This window comes from Pipistrellus kuhlii, unplaced genomic scaffold, assembly GCF_014108245.1.
Source record: "Pipistrellus kuhlii isolate mPipKuh1 unplaced genomic scaffold, mPipKuh1.p scaffold_m20_p_3, whole genome shotgun sequence".
NCBI classification, from domain to species: domain Eukaryota; kingdom Metazoa; phylum Chordata; class Mammalia; order Chiroptera; family Vespertilionidae; genus Pipistrellus; species Pipistrellus kuhlii.
The window spans coordinates 96,646,816-96,671,733 of record NW_023425529.1 but is presented as its reverse complement, the minus strand read 5'-3'; the positions used below and the strand labels follow the sequence as shown (position 1 = coordinate 96,671,733).

Sequence of the window (24,918 nt, the reverse complement as noted above, 5' to 3'; positions counted from 1 at the left end):
AAGATGAAGAACACAACTTCATATAAAATAACAGAATTATAAGGTAATTTACTTATAGGAAGATTGGGTCAGAGTGACTCAACATTTTTTCTTAAGTTATTATTCACTACCAGACTCTTGTTACACTACTTCTTTTATAGTATAACTCAGGTATAATGATTGACAAGACAAAAAATGCAATAGTGGCAGGGGGCATCTTTCCTGGTGGTCTTGTGATAAATGATTGCTTATATTTGATACTCTTACCAGTTTGATATTTATCTCAGTTGTCATGCCATTCTGGCTGTTGCTAACAAAAATATTTAAGGCCACATTTTAAGGAACACAGATGAACATTAACTAGAAGGTTTGCTAAGGACAGTGAAGTTGGTCAAAAGTCACAGCATGAATTTTGAAATAAAATCTTGTCACAGAGAGAGAATTAGTTTTGTTCATATGTACATGTACATACTTATGAACCATTAACTCCTTTTACTTTCCATCTAACACCACCCCTTTTTAAAACAGAAATGTCTGTGATCCATGCCTTGTCCCTCCACTGTGTGCTAGGAATGTTGGGTGGGTAGTTTCTTCAGTATCATGGGTCTATAGATGAGGAAGATATGTGCTTAAAAGCTGTATTTAAATAGTTATTGTCTTAGCTGGTTTGGTTCAGTAGATAGAGCATCATTGGCCTGCCAACTGAAGGGCCCCAGACTTGATTCTGGTCAAGGGCACATGCCTGTATTGCAGGGGGCATGCAGGTAGCAGATTCTCCCAAGTGGCAGAAAATTTCATCCCCAGGCCTTGAGATCTAATCAAGTTTGCCTAGAAAGATATTAAAATTGCCTTGGCCAGATCCTCACTCATCATTGATGTTTCTATCTCTCTCTCCCTCTCCCTTTCTATCTAAAATCAATAAAAAATATTTTTTTAAATAGTTATCACTAGGAAACTTATTCTCACCTGACTTTGAGAAGTTAGATTAAGAGATTTTGGACTTTGAGGTGATGAGATAATGATATTTAGATTTAGATGATGATGTTGGTTCACAAACCAGCCCCCATACATGGAGGGCAAGAAGAGATGGAAGAAATAAGCAGACTACTCCAGATAGGTAGGTGGCAAGTTTAATAAACAAGGCAACTCATTTGACAATCAGAAGACTCACTTCCACCTGCCAAAATCTATATAGAGGATATACCTAAGCTCAGTCAAATATACCATCTAGAATCTAGTCTAGATCGTCTCAACAATACCTATCTCTTTCACGGCTGCATCCTTGAAACAGCTTCCACTGTGGGAACAGTTGGCAGAGTGTACAGTCCAAGGTCAGGGGAGAGGTAAAGAACGTTCAATTGCTGAAGTCCAGCTCAGTGATCAACTGGAGATTATGTCCTATTGATGACCTCCACCAACAGATAAGAATTTGTATTTTGTGTTGATACTGTATAGGAAGAGACTCGGAAACCTTGGGATATAGTGAATAATCTTGCATTTAGGAAAGGTACCAGTTATTAGAGGACAGAGGTTGGACCCTGCTTCTCCTTGACCCATAATTTCCTGCTGCTGAGTTGAGGAGACACTTGATGAAGAGATATCCTCTCCTTGATTATGCCATGCTGTATTGCACTAGTGAGTTACAGAAAGAGATATTACCCTTAATATTCATAGAAGATGGTATAGATGACTATATCAGATCTTGAAAACAAGTTGGCAATATTTGGTGTTATTATGTAAACAACTGACCTCTGATGAACTAGTGCATATTCCTGGGTCTATCTCATAACTTCCTGACGACTCTGTCACCCAAATGGGAACCCATGGATAGAGGGAACTTATGTACCTTCTGCTTCCCCTATTAGCATGGGTGTTCTTTTCACCCCCCTCTTCATATTGTGGTAACATTTACCAAGATGGTGTAGTTGTTTCATCTACATTATTTTTAAGTAGCTAAGTGGAAATTGGTTCTAATTATGATTAGACTTCCAGTTCATACTGCCTTCTTGAACCTAACACCAGCTTCTGCAGCTCCCCATGTGGCGCAAGGCCGTCTGAATACGGATCAGTGCATTTCACCGACCCCCAGGAGGCGGTTTCCCAGCTGCCCCCGCGTGATGGCCAAGGTGCTGTCCGCTCCATCTGATGGCGAACGCTGGGGTGGGGGTTGCAGGTCCAAGCTGGCGGGCAGCCTACGCCCTGGCTGTGGCCCTTTTCTGGCTGTACCCACTACTGCTGCACACCCAATCTGCAGGGACCACCGCCCAGTCTGCTGGGACCAAAGCCCAGCCTGCGAGGACCACTCAGGCCTGGGCTGGTGAGTGGGCAGCCAGGGCAAGGGAGCCCAGGGAGCCCACTTTGACATGTCACACCCTCAATAGCAGCTGAGTGGGAGGAGGGGTTGGGCTCTAAGGTCCCTGGGTTTCTGCAAAATATAAGCGGTGGGGCCATGGAAAAAGAGGAAGGGGAGATCAAGGTATGCCTCTTCCCTGCAGCTCTTTCCCAGTAGATTTCAGTATTCTAGGCCAGGAATAGAGGTCCTGCACTAGCCTGTCTCTGTTGGCCCCCCAAACCCTCTTCATTTCAAGAATGGGAAGTGCTACATCAGGAGGGAGACTATCAAGCAAAGTATGTTTCATTTGGCCTCAGGGTCCCTAGAACATTGGACTGAGGTGGGAGGTGTGTAAATAAGTCATTATCAGTAGCCTTGAGCAAACATCATCCCTCTGTAAGCCCTCAGTTTCTGGGACTTCAAACAGTTATGTATTAGTAAGTGAAATAGGTCTGGGGAAGGGCCTGGGGAAATGCCACTGCCCAGCCCGGACCTCCTCATTTCTGTTCTGATCTGTACCTACCTGGCTGCCCCGCCCTCCTCCTTGGCCCCTTCTCCAGACTCACAGGCTGCTTCCTTAAAGCTCCAGTGAAGCCAGGTGACCTTTGTCACATATGCTATGTCACTTCCCTATGGGTTTATGGAGGCAGCAAGGCTGTGCCTCATGACTGGAACTGTCTACACAGTGTGTGGGAGGCCCGTGGTGACTGGGAAAATCTTCGGTGGCAAGAATGCACCTGACCAGCGGTGGCCATGGCAGGCCAGCCTGCTCTACCATGGCAAACACATCTGTGGAGCAGCTCTCATCGATGCCTTCTGGGTGATCTCAGCTGCCCACTGTTTCCAAAAGTGAGTCTTCTCACAGCGGTGCAGCTGCTGGGGTGTGAAAGGGAGTGAGCACAAAATGGCCAGAAAAGAATGGGACAAGGGAGGTTGCAGCTTTTTTTTCTTCTTCTTCTTCTTCTTCTTCTTCTTCTTCTTCTTCTTCTTCTTCTTCTTCTAGGCTTTGTTCTGGGATAGTTTCTGCCACCAGGTGTCTCTGGGTGTTGTTGCAGTCCTCTCTACCTGGAATACCATGACGGCTCACCACCTGACTCTGGTCTTTTGACTGTCTTGAGTCATTTCTTCTAGGACAGAGACTAATTCCTTCGTTTCTCCTAATGGAGATATTCTTTTCACCCCTTCTTCATATTGTGGTAATATATACCAAGATGGTGTGGTTGTCTCATCTGCATTATTTTTAAGTAGCTAAATGGAAATTGGCTCTAATTATGATTATAGTAAATACTGGAAAACAGACTTTATTTCCAAAATAATTGCCTCCAGTTCATTCTTTATTTTTTTGTAAACTTTAGGAATTGAAATCCTGTTCCAACTCAAGGTGAACTCTGGTTTCTATATGTTGCCCAGCTCTATATAGCCTCAAGATTCCAATGTACCTCAGTTTTCTTTTGTGCAGATGGTAGTTGATATGCAGTGTCCCTTGCCACATTCAGGCACAGGCTTCATGCTGTAAGTCAGAATGATAGTACCAAGGCTGGTGGTGGGGATCATCAGTCAGGGGCCATTGTGAACAGGTATTTTGCCCCCCTTCAGCCAAAATGTCTGAAGGATATTTCCAGCACAACTGCCTGAGGCTTCCCTGGGTCCTGACTACCTACACACTTAGCAGTTCTTCTCTATAGACATGCTGGGACTCTGCATACCTAACTAGAACTCAGCTCTTTCTTCACGTCTGTAGAACTGTGTACCTAAGAATAGCTGTTGTCACCACTGTCCTCACAGACTAGAGTGAGAAATAAAGAAAATGGTCTCTGTCCCAGGAGATGGGTGCAGATAGTAGAGTGGGTATCCTGGGCTTACTCTGTGCCCAGAGGGAATGGTAAAGACATCATGCTCCATGTAATGAAGACAAGGCTGCTTTGAGACCCCACTTCTGTTTATTTATTCAGTACCCATGGGTGCCAGGCCCCATGTGAAGTCCACTGTAGGTGATGTAGAGATGCAAGACTGCACTTGAAACTTCTCATCCTATAAGAAAAGTAAGACACAGTCCAACTACTGTGATACAGGATAGAGAGTCCATAATGTGTGAGAGGGTAGATGCTTAGCCAGTGTCAAGGGAGGTGCTGTAGGTCTCATCAGAGATTGGGGCTTGTGGAAGAAGGATTCAGGCATGGGGAATCTGGGTAAGGACAGCATAAGCAGGATACCACACACACCTCTATTGGCTCCACAAAGACTTGTTGAGTGCCTGTCACCAGATGGGGATCAGCCTTTAGAGAAGTTGGTGTGTCTGGACTTGGAAGGAAGAGGATGGATCATTCTAGGATGAGAAATGGGGTCTTTGAGAATCACTCATGGCTATGGGACCTTTCAAAGGTTCTGGTCAAAGTTGGGAATGAGCCAAGTATTCTCTCCTGTAAAAGAAGGGGTATAACTTCATGTCTCCAGCACTAAGATTCTCTGCTCCTTTCATTCTGGGGCATGCTGGGAAAGACATCAGTAACTTTCAAAGGATAAATGTACTGAGGCTATGGACAGCAATCAAACCACCTCAAGAGAATGTTAGGAAGGGAGGAGAAAGAGATCACTGGAATAATGGTGGAATCTAATTACTAACCAGGGGGTGGGGGAAGCAGTCAGAGTAAGGGTGCTGGTCCAGCACTCAGAAAAGATGGGTGATAATGGAGCCTCTCCATTATAGGTCCCATGAACCATCAGACTACAAGATCCTGCTAGGGTACCATAAGCTACAGCATCCCACTGAGCACAGCCTTCAGATGACGGTATACCGACTCATTGTCCACGATGATTTTAATAAGTTTCACATCATGGGGAGCGACATCGCATTATTGCAGCTTCATCGGTCTGTGAATTTTACTTCCCACGTCCTCCCTGCCTGCCTTCCAGAGCCTAATGCAACATTGCCACTTTCTACCTCCTGCTGGATAACTGGCTGGGGAATGATCACTGAGGAAGGTGAGCAGAATAGGGCAGATGAAGAGAATAAGGCTGAGGAGGAGGGAGGTGCAGTGGCCACCATGAGGCCCTGACAGCATGTCCTTCTAAAACTTAAAGTTTCCTTTAGTTCGTTGTTCAAAAAAAATCTGAGTATCTCTAACTTTTGGAATCAGAAATTTGGGCTGTTTGACTTGAGCCATTCAGGATTCCACCCTGACTCCCAGATCCTCCTTGGGTCAGGCTCCTTCAGAGCTTGCTTTGTCAAAACCTCTTGAAATCCTACTGCCACAGAAGGTACTTGGGCAGCAGTCAGGAAATGAAGCAGGCTTGCTCTCTGGTCTGGGTAGTGGAATTGCACATTTATAGCTTTTACCTCTGTTAAATTTACTTCCCTTTAATTCTAACTGAAGTAAAAGTTGCCCATTTTGCCTGCTTGATAATGGAGAAAAGAGAAATATTGGGCAAAGATTTTGTACAAGAATGAATGCTTTTGTTTTAAACATAACATTGAGTGAAAAAATAGGATATAAATTTGGCAAAGCATCCCAGTGAAGGCATTGGGGGCAGGACTTTCTTTTCTGTGCATGCTAGTGCCAATATCCTTGCTCCTGTCCACTGTCAGTCACACAACATTTCCAAAGACACTCTCCTGGGATGGACTCATTAAGAACCACTGGCATACCAAATAAGATTTTCCGAGCTGGTCAGAGGATGGGAGTTGGGGAATGAAGTGAAATGAGCTGCCAGCAGGACAGGGAGCAGCTGACATCAAAGAGGGACTCAGCTGTATTTCTTCCTTCACACCGCCCCCTCCCCTGGGGACTGCAGTTGCTGGTCTGGGTTTCCCCTAAGAACATGTGAGGGCTGTACACAACTGGTACTCCATAAGAGTGTGTGGTCACTGTAACTCTGTGCTGTTTCATGAGGACACCAAGTCAGATCTGTAAGCAGTATCTGGAAATAGAATCTTTAGGAAAGGTGTTCACAAACCAGATGCTCATTGAGGCTAGGCCATATTTTATTTTTCATACCACCTAACTCCATCTAGCATCTGATATGTATATTACTGCTACTCCTTGACTCATAGCTTCCACTCTCTGTGCCTCTAGTTCTGTCCCCACATAGCAGTCAGATTAATTGTTCTTAAACTTTAAGTAGAGCCTCCAGTAATTTCCCAGAATGATTAGAATGAAATCCAAACTTCACATCTTGGTGAGGAGGCCTTGCTTGTTCTGGATCCTGCTATGATTTTTTTTACCCCTATAACAACCACACTGACCTCCATCTTGGTCCTTCCAACAGTATTGTGCTCACTTTTGCTCTCTTGTCTGCCTTGAACATCTCCATGCCCCCCTCCCCGACCCCCCCCCCCCCTTTACACATCCTCTGAGAGGCTTCCTTAATCCTCTTAGCCAGAATGATGGCCTCTTCTTCAGCAGACAGGTTAGGGAGGCAGCTGGCTTTTAACCCAGGCTATACTTCATATCTGACCAAACTACCATTCCCCTGCAGAGTTCCTGCCTCCACCTTCACAACTGCAGGAGGGAGAGGTTGGCATCATGGACAATGAGATCTGTAAAATTTATTTCCAATCACCAACCAGTAAATACTCTCTACATGAGGATATGCTGTGTGCAGGGAACCTCATTACTGGAAAGTCCATCTGCAAAGTAAGTAAGACCAGCTCTATATATTCAGTCAGGGCTATCTCTCCTCTCCTGTGGCATCTGTTCTCTCTCTCTCTCTCTCTCTCTCTCTCTCTCTCTCTCTCTCTCTCTCTCTCTCTCTCTCTCTCTTCTCTACCCTCTCTCTCCTTCCTCAGCCTATGGTTTTTTATTTCTAACCCACCCCAGTTGCAAGTGTCAGAGCCAAAGGACAGAAACCACTATAGAGCCCACTCCATCTGTTTTCTTCATTTTTAAAAAAAAAAAGCTTTCTTGAAGTATAGCATTCATAGGAAAGGGCACCATTCACAAGTGTGCCATCTGATGCATTTTAGAAATTGATACATGCCTGGAACCAGCACCCAAAGGGTCCTCCTTATACCCCTATCTTGTCATTAACTTCCCCCAGCTATCCCTGATCCCTGGCCTGGCTTGTTAAACACCATGAAATAGTGTCAGGACTTCTATACATGGAATCATACAGGACACATTCTCATTGGGTCTCTTTTAGTCAATGTCATGTTTGTAAAACTTATCCATCTTGTGTGTGATTTATATTATCTTTTTATTCTTTATTGATAAAGGTATTATATATGTGTCCTTATCCCCCTATTGCTCTCCCACCATTCTACTCATGCACTCACCCCTCTGTTGTCTGTGACTTTTGATTAGGATTATATTCATGCATACAAGTCCTTTGGTTGATCTCTCCCCATCACCCCCACACTCCCCTACATTCCCCAGAGGTTTGACGGTCTTCTCATGCTTCCCTGTCTCTAGATCTGTTTTTGTTCATCAGTTTATGTTGTTCATTATATTCCATAAATGAGTGAGGTCATGTGATATTTATCTCTGACTGGCTTATTTCACTTAGCATAAGGCTCTCCAGGTCCATCTAAGCTGTTGCAAATTGTAAGAATTCCCTTTTTTTTTCTTCTTTTTCTTTTTTTCCTGCAGTGTAGATGTGTAGATGTACCACATCCATTGTGTAGATGTACCACAATTTTTTAATCCACTAATCTGCATATGGGCACTTAGGCTGTTTCCAAAATCTTAGCTATGGTGAATTGTGCCGCTATGAACATACAGATGCATATATTCTTTCTGATTGGTGTTTTTAGTTTCTTGGGATATATTCCTAGAAGTTGGATCACTGGGTCAAATGGGAGTTTCATTTTTAGTTTTGTGAGGAAAACTCCATAGTGGCTGCACCAGTCTGCACCAGCAGTGCACGAGGGTTCCTTTTTTTTGCATCCTTGCCAGCACTTGTTTCTTGATTTGTTGATAATAGCCATTCTGACAGGTGTGAGATGGTACTGCATTGACATTTTGATTTGCATCTCTCGATTGATTAGTGACTCTGAGCATGTCTCTTGGCCTTCGTTATGTTTTCTTTAGAAAAGTATGCACATTTTTTTATTGGATTGTTTATCTTCCTTTTATTAAGTTATATGAGTTCCCTGTAAATGTTGGAGATTAAAACCTTATTGGTAATAATATTGGGAAATATGGTCTTCATGCAGTGGGCATTCTTACTGTTTTGTTGATGGTTTCTTTTGCTGTATAAAAGCCTTCATTTTACTATAGTCCCATTTGTTTTCATTGCCCTAAGAGTGGCATTGGTGAAAAATTGCTTCAGTATATGTCTAAGATTTTGCAGTCTTTGAATTCCTCTAGTACATTTATGGTTTCCCATCTTATGTTTAAGTCCTTTATCCGTTTTGAGTTTATTTTTGTGTATGATGTAAGTTAGTGGTCTAGTTTCATTTCTTTGCAGGTATCTGTTCAATTTTTCCAGTACCATTTATTGAAGAGACTGTCTTGACTCCATAGTATGTTCTTGCCTCCATTGTTAAATATTAATTGAACATAATGGTTTGGGTCAATTTCTGGGTCCTCTATTCTATTTCATTTATATATATATATATATATATATATATATATATATATATATATATATATATATATATATAATCTGTTCTTGTGCCAGTACCATGCTATTTTGAGAACAGTGGCTTTATAATACAGCTTGATATCTGATATTGAGATCCCACCTACTTTGTTCATCTTTCTCAGGATTGCTTCAGCTATTTGGGGTCTTTTTTATTCCAGATGAATTTTGGGAAGTTCATTCTAAGTCTATGAAATAGGTCATTGGTATTTTAATGGGGAGTGCATTGGATCTATAGATTGCTTTGGGTAGTATGGATATTTTAATGATGTTGATTCTACCAATCCATGAACATGGTATGTTCTTCCATCTGTTTACATCTTCCTTTATTTCTTTTTTTCAGTGTCCTGTAGTTTTCTACGTATAGGTCTTTTACTTCCTTGGTTAAGTTTATTCTTAGGTATTTTAATTTTTTTGGTGTGATGATAAATGGGATTGCTTTTTTAGTCTCTCTTTCTGTAAGTTCACTATTAGTGCATAAAAATTCCATAGATTTCTTGGCATTAATTTTGTATATTGCTACATTGCCAAATTCATTTATTAAGTCTAATAATTTTTGATGGAGTCTTTAGGGTTTTTATGTACAGTATCAAGTCATCTGCAAATAAGGACAGTTTTACTTTTTTTTTTTTTAATTTGGATGCTTTTTATTTCTTCTTCTTTTCTGACTACAATGGCTAGTACTTCCAGTACTATGTCAAACAGGAGTGGTAAGAGTGGGCATCCCTTCCTTGTTCCTTTTTTAGAGGAAATGGTTTTAGTTTTTGACCGTTGAATATGATGTTGGCTGTGGGTTTGTCATATATGGCTTTTATTATGTTGAGGTATGATCCTTATATTCCCACCTTGTTGAGAGTTTTTATCAAGAAAGGGTACTGGATTTTGTGAAATGATTTTTCTCCATCAATTGATATGACTAAGTGATTTTTAGATCTCAATTTGTTCATGTGATTTATTATGTTTATTGATTAATGGATATTGTACTATCCTTGCACCCCTGGGATAAATCCTACTTGGTCATGATGTATGATCTTTCTGATGTATTGCTGGATCTCATTTGTTAGACTTTTATTGTAGATTTTAGTATCTATTTTTATTAGAAATATTGGCATGTAATTCTCTTTCATTGTGTTATCTTTATCTGGATTTATTATTAAGGTGATGCTGTCTTCATACAATGAGCTTGGAAGAGTTCCTTCCTCTTGAACTTTTTGAAATAGTCTGAGGAGGATAGGTTTTAGTTCTTCCTTGAATGTTTGGTAAAACTCCCCTGTGAAGCCATCTGGACACTGACTTTTTTTTGCTGGAGTTTTTGATGACTGGTTCAATTTCTTCCATAGTTATCGGCGTATTGAGATTTTTAGATTCCTCCTGATTGAGTTTGGAAAATTATATTTTTCTAGGAATTTGTCCATTTCCTCCAGGTTATCCAGTTTGTTGGAATCAAGTTGTTCATAGTATTTTGTAACAATCATTTGTATTTCTGTGGGGTCTGCTGTTATTTTGCCTCTTTCATTTCTGATTTTGTTTATTTGGGTCCTCTCTCTTTGTTCTTGGTGAGCATGGCTAGAGGTGGTTCATCGATCTGCTTTATCCTTTCAAAGAATCAGCTTTTGCCGAAACCGGTTTGGCTCAGTGGATAGAGCGTCGGTCTGCGGACTGAAAGGTCCCAGGTTCGATTCCGGTCAAGGGCATGTACATTGGTTGTGGGCACATCCCTGATAGGGGGTGTGCAGGAGGCAGCTGGTCGATGTTTCTTTCCCATCAACGTTTCTAGCTCTCTATCCCTCTCCCTTCCTCTCTGTGGAAAAATCAATAAAATATATATTTTAAAAAAAAGAATCAGCTCTTGGTTTCAAGGATATTTTGAATATATATATTCAATATATATATATTCAAACATATATATATATATTCAAACATATATATATATATTGGTTTTCATGTCATTTATTTCTTCTCTGATCTTTATTATCTCCTTCCTTCTGCTCATTCTGGGCTTTTATTGTTGCTTTTATCTATTTCTTTATGCTGTAGAGTTAGTTGATTTACTACAATTTTTTTTTGAGGTAGGCCTGTAGAGCTATATACTTCCCTCTCAGGTCTGCTTTCATTTTGTCCCATAGATTTTGGATAGATGTGTTTTGATTGTAAGTAGTTTCCAGGATGTTTTAAATATCTTCGTTGATTTCTTTATTTTATAGCAGGCTATTCAGCTTCCAAGTGATTGAATTTTTTGTATTATTTTTATTGTAGTTTATTTCTAATATTATGCCATTGTGATCTGAGAAGATGCTTGGTATGATTTCAATCTTGAATTTGGGGAGACTTTGCTTGTGACCCAATATGTGTGTCTATTTTTTAAAATGTCTCATGTGCACTTGAGAAGAAAGTATATTTCATCACTTTGGGGTGAAATGTTCTGAAGATGTCAATGAAGTCCATCTGATCTAGAGAGTCATTTAGGATTGCTGTTTCTTTGCTGATTTTATGTCTCACAGATTTATCCAATGATGTCAGTGGTGTATTAAAGTCCCCTACTATGATTGTATTGTTGTCGATCTCTCCCATGATATCTTCTAGGAGTTTTATTGTGTATTTGGGTACTCCTCTTTGGGTGCATATATGTTTATCAGGGTTATAATCTCTCTTTTTTGGGGGGGGTGTTTTGAGCAACAAGTTGGTATTTTATTTTATTATTACTACTTTTTCAAATCTTTATTGTTCAGATTATTACATATGTGTTCCTCTCCCCCCTCCCCGTCAATTGCACCCCTCCACCAGGTTCCCACCCCACCCTCTGTCCTTTCCCCATCCCCCATTGTCCTCATCCATAGGTGCACAATTATTGTTCAGTCTCTTCCCGCACCCCCACTCCCCTTTTCCTGAGAATCATCAGTCCACTCCCCTTCCAAACCTTTGATTCTATTATATTCACCAGTTAATATTGTTCATCATATTTTTTAATTCCCTTAATTTTTAGTTTCACTTGTTGATAGTTATGTATTTATTGTTCATAATTTTTATCTTTATCTTCTTCCTCTTCCTAAATAACCCCCTTCAGCAATTCATATAATTCTGGTTTGGCAGTGATGAACTCCTTTAGCTTTTTTTTATTTGTGAAGCTCTTTATCTGGCCTTCAATTCTGAGTGATAGCTTTGCTGGGTAGAGTAATTTTGGCTGTAGGTTCTTGCTATTCATCATCTTGAATATTTCTTGCCATTCCTGTCTGACCTGCATAGTTTCTGTTGAGAAATCAGCTGACAATCATATGGGTGCTCCTTTATAGGTAACTACCTGCTTTTCTCTTGCTACTTGTAAGATTCTCTCTTTGTCTTTTGCTCTTGGAATTTTAATTATGATGTGGTCCTCTTTGGGTTCCTTTTGTTTGGGGTTCTGCGGGCTTCCTGGACTTTTAAATCTATTTCTTTCCCCAGGTGGGGGAAGTTTTCTGTCACTATTTCTTCCAGTATTTTTTTGGTATCTTGCTCTCTCTCTCTTCTTCTGGGATCCCCATAATTCTGATGTTGGTTCACTTGAAATTGACCCAGAGGTTTCTTACACTATCTTCAACTTTCTGGATTCTTATCTTCTTGCTTCTGCAAAGGAGTGTCCTCTGGCTCTTTGTGTTCTAAATCTTTGACTTGATTCTTGTGATCTTCCAGTTTTTTCTTAGGACTCTGTGTAATATTTTTTTATTTCAGATAATGTTTGCTTCATTTCTAGTATTTCCCTTATTATTTCTAGTTGCTCCCTTTTCATATCCTCATAGGTCTCATTTATTTTATTGGCCTTTTTTAGGATATTCTTGAATAACCTTATAACTAGTTTTGAACTCAATGTCCAATCTTTTCTTTTCCTCCATCTCCTTCTTTTATGTCCTGCCTCTTGTCTGCATTTTAGTTGTTTCCCAGATTTGATGGAATAGTTTTGTGTGCTAAGTGTTCTGGTAGAACCCAGTAGCACAGCCTTCCCAGTTACATGCGGTGGACAGTCTTGGTGTAGCCCTTTGTGGGCTGTGTGCGCAGTCTTGTTGTTAAGCCTTGCTTATTGTTGGTATCACTGGGAAGCGTTGATCTCCAAGCCAATTGGCTGTGAGGATCAGCAGTGTCTCAGCTAGGAAGGCTTCTGTACTCCGCTTGAATGGAGTGGGATCTCAGGGTGACGCAGACAATCTTTGGTCCCCTGTCAGTCTTGCCTTAGAAAAGTCCTGTTCACAGTGAGTTTCAGAAGATTGGTTGCGGGCATGCGCACCTCTTTGGTAAAGGTACAGACAAGCTTTGGATTCTGGCCAGTCTCTCCTTAGAGAAAACAAGCCTCTGGGAGAGCTTCTGTGCTCAGCTTGGATGGGGCAGAGTTTCGGGTTGATACAGACAAGCTTTGTTTTCCAGTCGGCTCCTCGCCAAGTCCCACAGTAATGGCCTCTGGCTTCACACACTTCTGAGAAATGTCTGCCCGCTGCCTGACAGTCTGGCCGCTCCCTGACTGGGGCTGTCTATCAGAGCAATAGGGTGATTCTGTTTTCCTCTCGAACAAGAAAGCCAGCCGCATGTTAGCTGTCCGCCCTCTCTGCTCACCGGGAGTTGGCCAGCAGCAATCTCGGTCTGGCCCTACCTCTCCGCGTGCCGGGAGTAAGCCAGTGCCTTTTTGGGTGCACAGTTCTCTGTACCTTCACAGTTTCTGAGGATCAGCGTACCTTCTCTCTCCTTCTCAGATGGCAGAGCCTCCTCTCAGCTAGCCGTCCAGTGCTTCAGGGCAATGCCTCTCCTGTTTTCCAGTTCTAAATTCAAATTTGTTGTGGTAGGCTGCATTCGGGTGTCTACCCTATGCCGCCATCTTGGTTTCTCCGGTTATAATCTCTTATTGTATTATGAAGTTGCCTTCCTTGTCTCTTCTTATGGCCATCACTTTGACATCTATTTTGTCAAATATAAGTATTGCTACCCAAGCTATTTGTTTCATTTCCATTTGCCTGAAAGGTATTTTTCCATCCATTTACTTTCAGTCTGTGTGAGTCCCTTGTTCTGAGATGTATCTCTTGTAGACAGCATAAATATGGGTCATGTTTATTTATCCATTCAGGCACTCGATGTCTTTACATTGGAGCATCTTGTCCATTTATATTTAAAATTATTATTGATGGGTTTATAGGCATTTTTATTTTTTGTACATGTGTTCCTTCTTACCCTTTTATTTCTTTTTTTCTTTTACAACAATCCCTTTAGCATTTCTTGCATTGCTGGCTTGGTAGTGATAAACTTTCTTAGCCTTTTTTGTCTGTTTGAATCTCCTTATTTCCCCTTCAATTTTGAATGATAGCCTTGCTTGATAGAGTATTTTTGGATTTGCCATCATTCTCTTTTTAAACTTTCCCCTTTTGATGTCCTGTTTATCTTACCCCTTTCCTGCTTTTGATTTTCCCTATTCTTTCTGTTTATCCCCTGTTAAAATTTCACTCTACTTATATACCTAATTTCCAATCCCCTGGTCCAAATTCATACACACCTCTCTCCTTGCTGTTTTAACTATACAAAAAATTATTTTTCTCTCTGTCCTTTTGTTGTTGTTTGCTTGAATGTTGATTATATCTAATTTTTATGTTTTTTTTTGTGAGATTTTTTTTTGCTTATTTTTGTTTGTTTGTTTTTTATTTGCTTTTGTTTGTTTTTTGCTTCTTTTTTCCCTCACCTCGATTGATATTAGTTGGTGTTGTAGTTTGTATTAAACTCCAGGTACTTGTTTCTGACATTTGCTGTGATTAGTGGTTATTCTATTGGAGTTTTCTCCCCATATATAGTTTGTTCCCCTTTTCTTTCTTAGTTTCTTGCTTATCTCTCATACTTTCCTTTCGTTTCCCAATTTCATTTTGACACTACTTTTTTTCTTTCTCTCTTTTTCCTTTTCTTCTTTGTCTCCTATCCCCTAATTAGCCCTACTCTTGTGATCATCTTTATTGGAGGTTATTAATATAATGAATACATTTCTGTTCAGTGCCTTCTGTGTTGTACCTGGTTGTGTTGTATTTTGCGCCTTTAAAGAAATGCAAGAGAGAGAGGACTACATAACCAGACATCTGGAGACGAGAGACCATGGGGAGACCAAAAAAGCAGCCCGCATATGAAAGAAAAGCAGGCATCACCAGAAAAGGAAGTAGGTGAAATAGAGGCAAGCAACCTGTCAGAGGAAGAATTCAGAGAAATGGTCATAAGGTGAAAAGAATGAAAGACAAATTAGAGAATATAAGTAATAACCAAGAGGAAATGAAGAATCAAGAAGAAATGAAAAATGACATCACTGCTATAAAGAACTCAATAGAAAGCATCAAGAGTAGACTAGAAGAAGCAGATGACTACATCAGTGAGCTAGAAGACAAGATGGGAAAAAATACCCAAGTAGAGCAACTTCTAGAAAAAAAAAATTAAAAAGCAGGAGAGCCTAAAGGAATTTTGAGACTACACAAAGCAAACCAACATCTGCATAATAGGGGTGCCAGAAGGAGAGGAATCTTAGCAAGGAATAGAAAACCTGTTTGAAGAAATAATGAGAGAAAACTTCCCTGATATAGGGAAGAAAAAATCCGCAAAACTCCAAGAAACTCAGAGTCCCAAGCCAAATGAACCCCACAAGACCGATTTCAAGGCACTTTAAAATTAAATTGGCAAACACCAATTTAACAAAGTAAGAATCTTAAAAGAGGCCGAAACTGGTTTGGCTCATGAATAGAGCATCAGCCTTTAGATTGAAGAGTCCCAGGTTTGATTCTGGTCAGGGGCATATACTTTGGTTGCAGGCACATCCCCAGTGGGGGGGTGTGCAGGAGGCAGCTGATCAATGTTTATAGCTCTCTATGCTTTTTTCTTCCTCTCTGTGAAAAATCAATAAAATAAAATATTTTTAAAAAATAATCTTAAAAGTGACTAGAGAGAGACAGAAAGTTATATACAAAGGATTCCCCATTAGACTAGAAACTAATTTCTCAATAGAAACTGATCAGGCCAGAAGGGAATATACAAAGTCATGCAAAGGAAGGGTCTGAATCCAAGAATACTGTACCCAGCAAGGCTATCAATCAAAATTGAAGGTGAAATTAGGAGCTTCACAGACAAAAAAGGACTAAAGGAATTTATTACCACCAAACCAGCAATGCAAGAAATGCTAAAGGGTCTGTTGTAAAAAATAAATTATATATATATATATATATATATATATATATATATATACACACACACACAATATATATACACACATACACATATACATATACATATGAAGCGAAGAAAGAACACAGCGGTAAAGAATAAAGATGGCAACTAATAAATATCTATCAATAATAACTTTAAATGTAAATGGATTAAATGCTCCAAATGAAAAGACATGGGGTAATGAATTGCATAAGTAAACAAGACACATTTATTGGCTGTCTACAAGAGACCCACCTAAGAACAAGGGTCTCACACAGACTGAGGGTGAAGGGATGGAAAAAGTTTTCCAGGCGAATGGAAATGAAAAAACAAAACAGCTGAGGTAGCAATATGTATATCTGACAAATTAGATCTCAAAGTAAAGGACTTAACCAGAGATAAGGAAGGTCACTTCATAATACTAAAGGGAGCAATCCAACAAGAAGAAATAACTCTGGTAAATATATATGAGTCCAATACAGGAGCACCCAAATACATTAAAAAAAAAACAAAACCAATTCCTGAAGGATATCAAAGGAGAGATTAACAGCAATATAATCATACAGTAGTAGGAGATTTTGATACCTCACTATCACCATAGGACAAATCCTCTAAACAACAACAAAAAAATCAGCAAAGAAACATCGATCCTAAATTACTCACTAGACCAGATGAAATTAGTAGACATCTTCAGAATATTTCACACAAAGACACAGAATATACATTCTTCTCAAGGGCTCATGGTCATTTTTATAGATAGACCATATATCGAGACATAGGCAAAATCTCTTCACATTCAAGAAGATAGAAATCATATGCCACCACAGTGGCATAAAACTGGAAATCAACTACAATAAAACCAATCCAAAAAAATAAAACACATGGAGACTAAACAGCATGCTATTATACAATGACTAGGTTACCAGAGAGATCAAGGAATAAATTTAAAAATATCATGGCAACAAATGACAATGAAAACACAACAATCCAAAATCTATGGGACCCAACAAAAGCAGTTGTGAGAGGGAAGTTCATAGCTCTACAGGCATACTGCAAAAAGCAAAAAACAATGGTAATAAATTTCCTAACACTACAACTCAAAGAGTTAGTAAAAGAGTAACACAAAAAGCCCAGTGTAAGCAGAGGGAAGGAAATAATAAAGATTAGAGCAGAGATAAACGACATAGAGACCAAAGAAACAATACAAAGGATCAACAAAATCAAGAAAGGATAAACAGGATTGATGAAGCTCTAGCCAGGCTCACCAAGAGGCAAAGACAGAGTACCAAAATAAACAAAATCAGAAATGAAAGAGGTGAAGTAACAATAAACTCTGCTGAAATACAAAGGAATGTTAAAAAAAAAACAAAAAAAACAAAAAAAAACTATGAACAACTCTATTCCAACAAACTGGACAACCTGGAGGAAATGGATATATTCCTAGAAAAATATAACCTTCCAAAACTCAATCAGAAAAAATCTAAACAGCTCAATATGTCAGTAACTATGGAAGAAATTAAAGCAGTCAACAAAAAGCTTCCAGCAAACAAACGCCCTGGGCCAGACGACTTCACAGGGGAGTTTTACCAAACATTCAAAGAAGAACTAAAACTTATCCTCCTCAGACTATTTCAAAACATTCAAGAAGAAGGAACACTTCCAAGATCATTTTATGAAGCCAGCATCACCCTAATAACAAAACCAAGGTAAAGACAACACAATGAAAGAAAATTACAGGCCAATATCCCTCATGAACATAGATGACAAAATCCTCAACAAAATCCTAGCAAATAGGCTCCAGCAGTACATCAAAAAGATCATACTTGACCAAGTAGGATTTATCCCAGGAATGCAAGGATGGTACAATAACCACAAATCAATAAACATGACACATCACATAAACAAACTGAGAGCTAAAAATCACTTAGTCATATCAATTGATGGAGAAAAAGCATTTGACAAAATCCAACACTCTTTTCTGATAAAAACTCTCAACAAGGTGGGAATATAAGGATCATACCTCAACATAATAAAAGCTATATATGATAAACCCACAGCTAACATCATTCTCAATGGGCAAAAACTAAAACCATTTCTCCTAAAAAAAGGAACAAGACAGGGATGCCCACTCTCACCACTCCTGTTTGACATAGTACTAGGAATATTAGCCACTGCAATTAGAAAAGAAAAAGAAATAAAAGGCATCCAAATTGGAAAAGAAGTAAAGCTGTCCTTATTTGCAGATGACATGATATTGTACATAAAAATCCAGACAGTCTCCATCAAAATACTAATAGACTTAATAAAGGAATTCAACAATGTAGCAGGATACAAAATTAATGTCAAGAAATCTATGGCATTTCTATACTCCAATAGTGTACTTACAGAAGGAGAGAATAAAAAGCAATCCTATTTACCATTGCACCAAAAAAATTAAGATACCTTAACTAAGGATTAAACTTAACTAAGGAGGTAAAAGACTTATATGCGTAAAACTATAGGACACTGAAAAAAGAGGTAGAGGAAGATGTAAACAGATGGAAGAACATACTATGTTCATGGATTGGTAGAATCGACATAATTAAAATGTCCTTATTACCCAAAGCAATCTATAAATTCCATATACTCCCCATTAAAATACCAACAGCATATTTCATAGACTTAGAACGAACTCTCCAAAAATTCATCTGGAATAAAAAAGACCCCAAATAGCCACAGCAATCCTGATAAAGAAGAATAAAGTAGGAGGGATCTCAATACCACATTTCAAGCTGTATTACAAAGCTACAGTTCTCAAAACAGCATGGTACTGGCACAAGAACAGACAGATAGATCAATGGAATAGAACAGAGAATCCAGAAATCGACCCAAACCACTATGCTTAATTAGTATTTGACAAAGGAGGCATAAACATACAACGGAGTCAAGACAGTCTCTTCAATAAATGGTGCTGGGAAAATTGGACATATATATGCAAAAAAACAAAACAAAGCCATACACAAAAATAAACTCAACATGGATACAGGACTTAAACATAAGACAGAAAACCATAAAAATACAAGAGAAATCTATAGGCAGCAAAATCTCACACAAATGCCAAAAGAACTTCTTCACTGATACTGCCCCTAGAGCAATGGAAGCTAAAGAGAAAATAAACAAATGGGACTACATCAAAATAAAAAGCTTTTTTACAGCAAAAGAAACCATCAACAAAACAACAAGAAAGCCCACTGTATGGGAGAACATATTTGCAAATGTTATCACTGTTAAAGGCCTAATCTCCAACATCTATAGACAGCTTATACAACTCAATAAAAGAAAATGAATGATCCAATTAAAAAATGGGCAATGGACCTAAATAAAATCTTTTCAAAAGAAGACAGAAGGAAGGCTAAGAGGCACATGAAAACATGCTCAAGGTCACTAATTATCTGAGAGATGCAAATCAAAATGACAATGAGTTACCATCTTACACCTGTCAGAATAGTTATCATGAACAATCAACAAACGACAAGTGTTGGCGAGGATGTGGAGAAAAAGGAACCCTCGTGCACTGCTGGTGAGAATGCAGACTGGTGTAGCCACTGTGGAGAACAGTATGGAGTTTCCTCAAAAAACTGAAAATGGAACTTCTATTTGACCAAGTAATCCCACTCCTAGGAATATATCCTGAGAAACTAGAAACACAAATCAAAAAGGATATATGCACCTCTATGTTCATAGCAGCATAATTTACAATAGCTGAGGTTTGGAAACAGCCTAGGTGCTCATCAGCCGATGACTGGATCAGAAATACACAATGGAATACTATGCTGCCATAAAAAAAAGGAATTCTTACCATTTGCAGCAACCTGGATGGAACTGGAGAGTGTTATGCTAAGTAAAATAAGACAGTTTATGAAAGAAAAATACCCCATGATCTCACTCATTTGTGGATAAAAAAAAACAAACCATTATAAACTGATGAACAAAAAGGTATATACATAGGCAGTAAAGCATCAAACAGACTGTCAAATTAAAGCAGGAAGGTTAGGGAGAGGTGGGGGAGATAGATCAAATGAAGGATTTATATGCATGTATATAAGAATAACCAATGGATAAAAAACATTGCGGGAGGGGGGGAGTAAGGGCATGTATTGGAATGGGGTGCGGGGTGCAATTGTCAGATATGTACACATATAATACCTTAATAAAATAAATAAATAAAAGAAATAACAAATAAAATAAAATGATAGAAAAATAATGCAAAAATATAAAATAAAGAAACAAAGAAAAAAAAAGAAAAAAGAGATAACAAAATAATAATAAAATAAAATTGAAAAAGTGAAGTGTTGTTCCTTTGGCTGGCTTAAGATTCCAGTCTTCTGTACTCTGTGTGGTTTCTCAGTTTCCTGTTGCTGGAACCAAAGGCCTCTCTTTAAACCAATCCCTACGGACAGGGACTATTCAGATTTTTTTTTTAATCTTTTGTACCAGTCAGGGTATATTCTGTGTGTGGCTGTATTGGTTACCTGGAGACTGGACAGAGGGGCCATCTCTTCATGAGAAAATGGCTGCCCAGGTCCTGGGCTCAGGTATTAATCAGCTCCAGACTCACTGCCACTTCTCCTGGACCCTTTCCCCTTCCCAGCCTCTCCCCAGACTTCACAAGTCCGAACCTTCTCCTGCACCTCAGCCATGGGTGAGTGTCCTTATTCAGAAGGTCCAATGAACTGGTTCAGTGAAGAAAACAAAGGCGATAGAGAGGGCCTCTGTGAGCCCCTCTCCTGCCAGCACTGTGTGTTCTGATCAGCCCTTCAAGCTGCCCCCTCTGGGCTCAGTTTTTCATGACTGTGTCTGGGTCTGGGGTGTTATTGACCCTAGCCATCAGTAGTCTTGTGGACCTCCTTTCCACAGTCAGACACTGTACCTATTCCAAGGGAAATAAGTAGGTGTCATGCAGTTTCCTTCTGACCCTCTGGGCTTGGAGGTCTGGCAGATCTCTCCAGACCAGATCCTTGATTTTAACTTTCTCCAGGGGTCTTCTGCCCTTCCTTGCTGCAAATTGTCTTACCAGCTGAGTCTCCTTTGCCAATTTGGAGTGGGTGTTACTCATTTCAGCTGCTTGTTCTATCTGGTCCGGAACAAGGCTTGGTACACATCCATCTATTCCATCGTCATTTTGTACTCTCTCCTGGTTTATATTATCTTATTGCTGAATAGTGTTCCACTGTGTGAATATAGTATCATTTTATATATCCATTCTAGTGTTGGTGGCATTTAGGTAGTTTCCACATGAGACTATTACAAGTAGCAATTCTGTGAACATCCTAGTGTATGTATATTGGTGCACATGGGTTCACACTTTGGTTGGGAGCAGAATTACTGAGCCATATAATAGGTACATGTTCCTGCCATAAATACTGTAGGGCAGATTTACAACCTATGTGTTCCAATCTGACTCCTATATCAGGTAAAAGTTTAGGTTGCTCTACATTACCACCAGTACTTTATATGGTCCACAATTTTCTTTTTAAACATTGCATGTGATTTTTAATTCTCATTTTTCTGGTGAATGATGAAGATAAACACTTTTTTTTATATGTGTGTATTGCCTTTTTGTACAGTGTATATTCAAGTTTTTTGCCATTATTTCTATGGGACCTTCTGTCTTTCCTATTGAATTAGCTATTATGGATTTATGTATTATGAATGTCTTCTCTTACTCTGTGCAATCTTTCCATTTTATGGTGGAGAAACCGAGGCCCAGAGAGGGAAGTAGATAGTCCAATGCAAGGTAGTGAGACCACAGTCAAACTTGGAAAAGCCATGCCCTCCTTTGGAGCTGTGGCCACTACAAGATTCCTCCTACAGTCTTTTCTCCCTCTCTTGCACCTTCTTTCCAGCTTTCTCTCTCTCCCTAGCCATCTCCAAACAGCTCAGATATATACTGCCATGATTCCCACCTTAAAACACCTTATGTGCATCTTCTTTCCTCCCCTAACCCCCTGCCCATTGTCATGATTCTCAGGCCACTACCCCAGCAGGGCTCACCACAGGGCTGTCTGCACTTGCCCTCTCTTCCTTCCACATTTCTCCTTCTTACCTTAGCCCATCACATGAAGTTTTTGTGCCCTTCTCTGTCTCACAGGGCTGCCATCCAACATCAGACCTCCTTCCCCTGTGGTGCTCAGCAGCACACCTTAGTGCTTCCCTCAGACTCCAAGGGTGGCTCTTCCTGTATCTCATGCTTTCCTCCTCTTTCTGACCTCCAAACACCAAGGAGCCACCACTCAGCACTCATTCTGGCTTCTTGTGTTGCTCCTTTTTTTTTTTTTTTTTTTTCTTAGATGGAGATAAAGGGTTAGTTATTGCCAGTCCTGGGCCTAACCATTTCTTTTCTGTCTCCATAAACCTTTCTGCTACAGTAGCATCCTGACTGGTCTCCCTATGCTGATTCATGCCCTGCTACTGGTTGTATTTACCCAGTCTCAGAACCATCCTACCATTCTTTTAGAATCTGTATCAGGTCACATCACTTCCCTGCTGAGTGTCATTTAGTATACCCTACACACACACACACACACACACACACACACACACACCACTCATGAAGGCTGGTCTGTCCACTGCTCCGCCTTCTGCACACCAAGCACACTGGCTACCTCTGCCTGCATCTCACAGAGCCAGGCCTTGCTCATTTCTCCAATCTTAGTTCAGAGAAGCTCTCTGATGGCCCAGTTAGAGCAGCCCTTTTCCATCCACTAGATGCTTTTGTTCTACATCTTGCATCTGCATATATGTGATATATTGTCTGTGTCAGTATTATATGCCACCTCTCTATGTCCTGAACATACAGGGTGCTCCATCATGTTTATTCAACAGAAAGCTGGAGAGCTACTGTGTTCCTTTGGTTCCCACTTTATGGCCTGTAAAATAAAAGGATTACAAGTACCTTGCATTTGAGCCCCCAGAATTCTTCTAGAACTCTTGGGCTGTCCTGAAACTCCAACCAAGGCAATATCAGAGGTTCAGGTGGGTTCAGTAACTGGCTGAGTATTTAGCCAGAGGTCTGCAGGCCAGGCCCCCAGGCCTGCCACAAGTTGCCCCTTGGAATCTCAGATGATACCTTCTCCCACATAGAGTTGGGAGGACAAGAGGGTTTCCAGAGGTCTCCATGAGCTATATATTGATATATAAAATTTTTTATTGATTTCGGAGAGGAAGGGAGAGGGAAAGAGAGATGGAAACATCAATGATGAGAGAGAATCATTGATTAGCTGCCTCCTGCACACCCCACACTGGGGATTGAGCCCATAACCTGTGCATTTGGCCTGACCAGGAATTGAATCTTGACCTTCTGGTTCAGGTTGATGCTCAACCACTGAGCCATACCAGCTGGGATCCATGTGCATTCTTATAGGTTTATGACTGCCAATGTAGAGGGAAGCTCAGGGTCTCTTCCAAAACTTTGTGAAATAAGCTCCAGGCCTCACTCTAAATTTATTTATTTATTTATTATTTATTTACTTATTATCCAGGAGGTCTGCAGTGGGACCCTATATTTGGACTTTTCAAATCGCCCAAGTGATTCTGATTAGAACAACTTAAGTGTGAACCCATCTTGACACATGCCTCCTAAACTCCACTCTGGTGAAGGACAAGTATAGTCTCTTCACATGCCTAAACAATGTGTGTCTCTCTATGTCTTGTGCCCTTTTTTTCCTCAGGGAGATTCTGGAGGTCCCCTTGTCTGCAAGCTGAACAATACCTGGTTTCTGATGGGGCTGTCCAGCTGGAGCTTGGCTTGCTGCCAGCCCATAAGCCCCAGCGTCTTCACCAGACTCACCCACTTCTCCAGCTGGATCAGTAAGAAGCAGGAAGCCTCACCAAATCCTGATCCTTCTTCTGCTCCTCCTCAGAGCAAACCTCCTGCTTTGGATGACTTTAATTCTCTGGGCACTGTTCACAAGCCCAGGAGCTGCACAACCCTGGTGTTTTCACAGACTTTCCCTCTGCTGCTGATTTCCTTCAGGACTCTGTAACAGACCACATGGTGCTCCTTTCCAGTTGTCATCCACAAGCATGTTTGCTTTAGTGCCAATAGGCCCTTCATTCTCTTAAATCTGTCCATCTTTGAGCTCTCCTGCCCACCTGAGGCCTACTTTAGGATTGACAAAATAAAAATAATTTAACAGGCTCCTGCTCCTGTTTCTGATCTATCAGAGCTACACACTAACCCCACCCTATTGGGCTCGAAGCTCCTCAGTACAGGAAGGTCTCCCTTCTCTCTAGACTGAGGTGGAAAAATACATACTAAGACAATGGGTGGCTTACTGGCCATCTAGAGATGAGTCATTCTCCTCAGGAAGACTCCCAGAAGAGCTAGCAGTCTCTGGGGCCAAGGCCTCACCCTGTGAAGGAAATGACATTCCCTAAGACATATAGGGCACTGATGGCCAATATAATGGAAACAGAGTCCTCCTAGAGATGGACTCTGAGTTGGCAATGAAGAAGAATCTTCCAGGCCCAAAAGTCACAGAGGCTCCATTTGAGGTAGACTGTTCAGGATCCCAGCCAGCAGTTTTAAGAACTTTGCTCTAGGAACCAGGTCTTAGCCAATCCCTCTATACCAATAACCTTGTTCTCCACACGTCTCCAGAGACCAGGCCCACCATCTCCTGTGAATTTGCCATAGCCTGTAGTGGTTGAGGGTTATCTAACCCAGTACTTACTGATCCAGCACTGAATCCATAAGTCATTTCCTAAGCTTCCCCCTGCAAACATGTCTGGGTCACAGACTCTTAATTAGTTAGCAGAACTCTCATAAGGGCCTCATGAACATAGCCTCCATCCCCTTGACAATG

At 40.4% G+C, this 24,918-nt stretch overlaps 2 protein-coding genes across 2 annotated transcripts; both read left to right on the top strand.

Annotated features, from left to right (window-relative positions):
* The first annotated feature begins 2,975 nt into the window (after positions 1-2,975).
* LOC118729589 (putative serine protease 47) lies at positions 2,976-5,367 on the top strand. Its single transcript, XM_036457072.1, has 2 exons — positions 2,976-3,160; positions 5,019-5,367. Exons 1-2 carry the CDS (start codon positions 2,976-2,978, stop codon positions 5,365-5,367), a joined length of 534 nt encoding a protein of 177 aa, XP_036312965.1.
* A 1,403-nt stretch (positions 5,368-6,770) lies between these two features.
* LOC118730714 (serine protease 40) lies at positions 6,771-24,255 on the top strand. The gene is made up of 2 exons (XM_036458859.2): positions 6,771-6,945; positions 23,782-24,255. Exons 1-2 carry the CDS (start codon positions 6,835-6,837, stop codon positions 24,094-24,096), a joined length of 426 nt encoding a protein of 141 aa, XP_036314752.1. The 5' UTR covers positions 6,771-6,834; the 3' UTR covers positions 24,097-24,255.
* Positions 24,256-24,918: the final 663 nt, after the last annotated feature.

What these genes read in the sequence shown, in the direction of transcription:
- LOC118729589 (XM_036457072.1), top strand. Translation starts at nt 2,976, where the DNA reads ATGACTGGAACTGTCTACACAGTGTGTGGGAGGCCCGTGGTGACTGGG. An exon ending in GCTGCCCACTGTTTCCAAAA is followed by an intron (nt 3,161 to 5,018) that starts GTGAGTCTTCTC and finishes TCTCCATTATAG; the next exon opens with GTCCCATGAACCATCAGACT.
- LOC118730714 (XM_036458859.2), top strand. Translation starts at nt 6,835, where the DNA reads ATGGACAATGAGATCTGTAAAATTTATTTCCAATCACCAACCAGTAAA. An exon ending in CTGGAAAGTCCATCTGCAAA is followed by an intron (nt 6,946 to 23,781) that starts GTAAGTAAGACC and finishes TTTTTTCCTCAG; the next exon opens with GGAGATTCTGGAGGTCCCCT.